Source organism: Vitis vinifera, chromosome 17 (genome assembly GCF_030704535.1).
Source record: "Vitis vinifera cultivar Pinot Noir 40024 chromosome 17, ASM3070453v1".
In the NCBI taxonomy this organism is placed as follows: domain Eukaryota; kingdom Viridiplantae; phylum Streptophyta; class Magnoliopsida; order Vitales; family Vitaceae; genus Vitis; species Vitis vinifera.
This window is the reverse complement of record NC_081821.1, coordinates 18,123,271-18,124,777: the sequence shown is the minus strand read 5'-3', so window position 1 is coordinate 18,124,777 and position 1,507 is coordinate 18,123,271. Positions and strand designations below refer to the sequence as shown.

The 1,507-nt window shown below is 38.8% G+C and overlaps 1 protein-coding gene across 1 annotated transcript; it reads right to left on the bottom strand.

Moving 5' to 3' along the window:
• Positions 1-238: 238 nt before the first annotated feature.
• LOC104882431 (hypothetical protein) lies at positions 239-1,006 on the bottom strand. The gene has a single exon (XM_010665622.3). The coding sequence runs from the start codon at positions 1,004-1,006 to the stop codon at positions 239-241; it is 768 nt and encodes a 255-aa protein (XP_010663924.1).
• Positions 1,007-1,507: the final 501 nt, after the last annotated feature.

The window sequence follows — 1,507 nt, the reverse complement described above, 5'->3', positions numbered from 1 at the left end:
CTTATTTCCCTAAAAAAATAGGTATTATTTTATCTAAAGTCAATACAAAATAGGGTCTTTATATCAATTTTATATCAACATATTCTTTTATAAATAACACTCTCAATATTTTTTTTTAAGGTCATATTTACAACTTTAAAATAATAGAACTTACTTTTACAATTCGAGCCAAATATTCCTAATTAAAGAATTCATCTTACTAATACATTGCTTAAAAAGATTTAACGTTTAAAAATAACTACATTCCTCGATTAAGCAGGTCCATAAGCCGCTGGTCTGATTCTAGCCTCTCCAATCGCATATCATTCCTACACTTTCTAATGAACAATTCCACTTGTTGGTTCAACTCGTCATGACTTAGCAATTCATCCTTCCTTATGTATGGAGTCTCCCTCAATGATGAGAGAGCTTCCGCAAAAGTATTCGTCTTCCTTATCTCACTTGGAGCCAAGTTACATCCATCAACACAAGGTGTCACATCCCATGAGTCGGTCTTCCTAAGATGCCGTCTGGAAAGATTCCCATCTTCCTCCATGATCTCCTTCCATGTAGCATCTAGGGTCTCATTTTGATCCTCCCACCCATGAATAAGTGCTGTTACCGCATGTTTCTCCAATTTTGCAGCCGTCTCTCCGGCAATACTCTCTCCACCGCTCTCCTTCTCCTCCTCCCCGGAATCCAATACGCATGATGCCTCCGGTGATGAGTCCGCCCCAGATTTTTCTGTCAAAGAAGAAGAAGAGACTAGGATAATGATGAGGATGAGGATGACATTGATGGTAATGTATACATATGGAGGAGACAACCAACTTCTCAACCACACCCAAATGCTTGGAAAACTGCAACATAAGATGTTGAATATGTCTGAGATTTTTGATGTTGGCTTCAACATAAGGACAGTGGAGATGATGCCTAACGATAACAGAGCCTGCTTAACAACCCAGATGGCCATATGGAATCTGCTTATACTATTAGAACTGGACTTCCAAAACATATCCGAGGCCATGGCTCTATAACAACTCGTCTGTGTATAAAAAAACCCACAAAGAAAGAACTGATGAAAAGAAGAAATTAAGGAGAGCAGCCTCAAAAACTCAGCTCCTTCATCAAACCGCAGCAACCACAGTGGAGATATAGCATTAATTTTTCTATTCCCAAGCAAAAAATAGAAGAAAGCAAGCTACCTATACATTTCAATACTGACAAAAACAAAGCTTCTCTGCAAGTTTGTCAAAATATGATGCAGAGAGAAAACTGCCTCAGAATCAAAAGAAAGAGAGGACATCAGAATTGGGTTTCAAAGACAGGTTAGAATTAAAGAGAAGAGAAGGAGAAAAAAGAAGCTTCTCCAAAGAAGCGCAGTACAGAAGAGAGACTCGGAACCAAACACCACTTAGCGCAAGTGGGCTGATGCTTTTGTAGAAGGGAGGTACTTAAAACCTTGGGCGACCAAGCTTTTCTGCTTCTTTATCATTTATGGAAAAGGAGAGTGGAAATTTCTTTAATC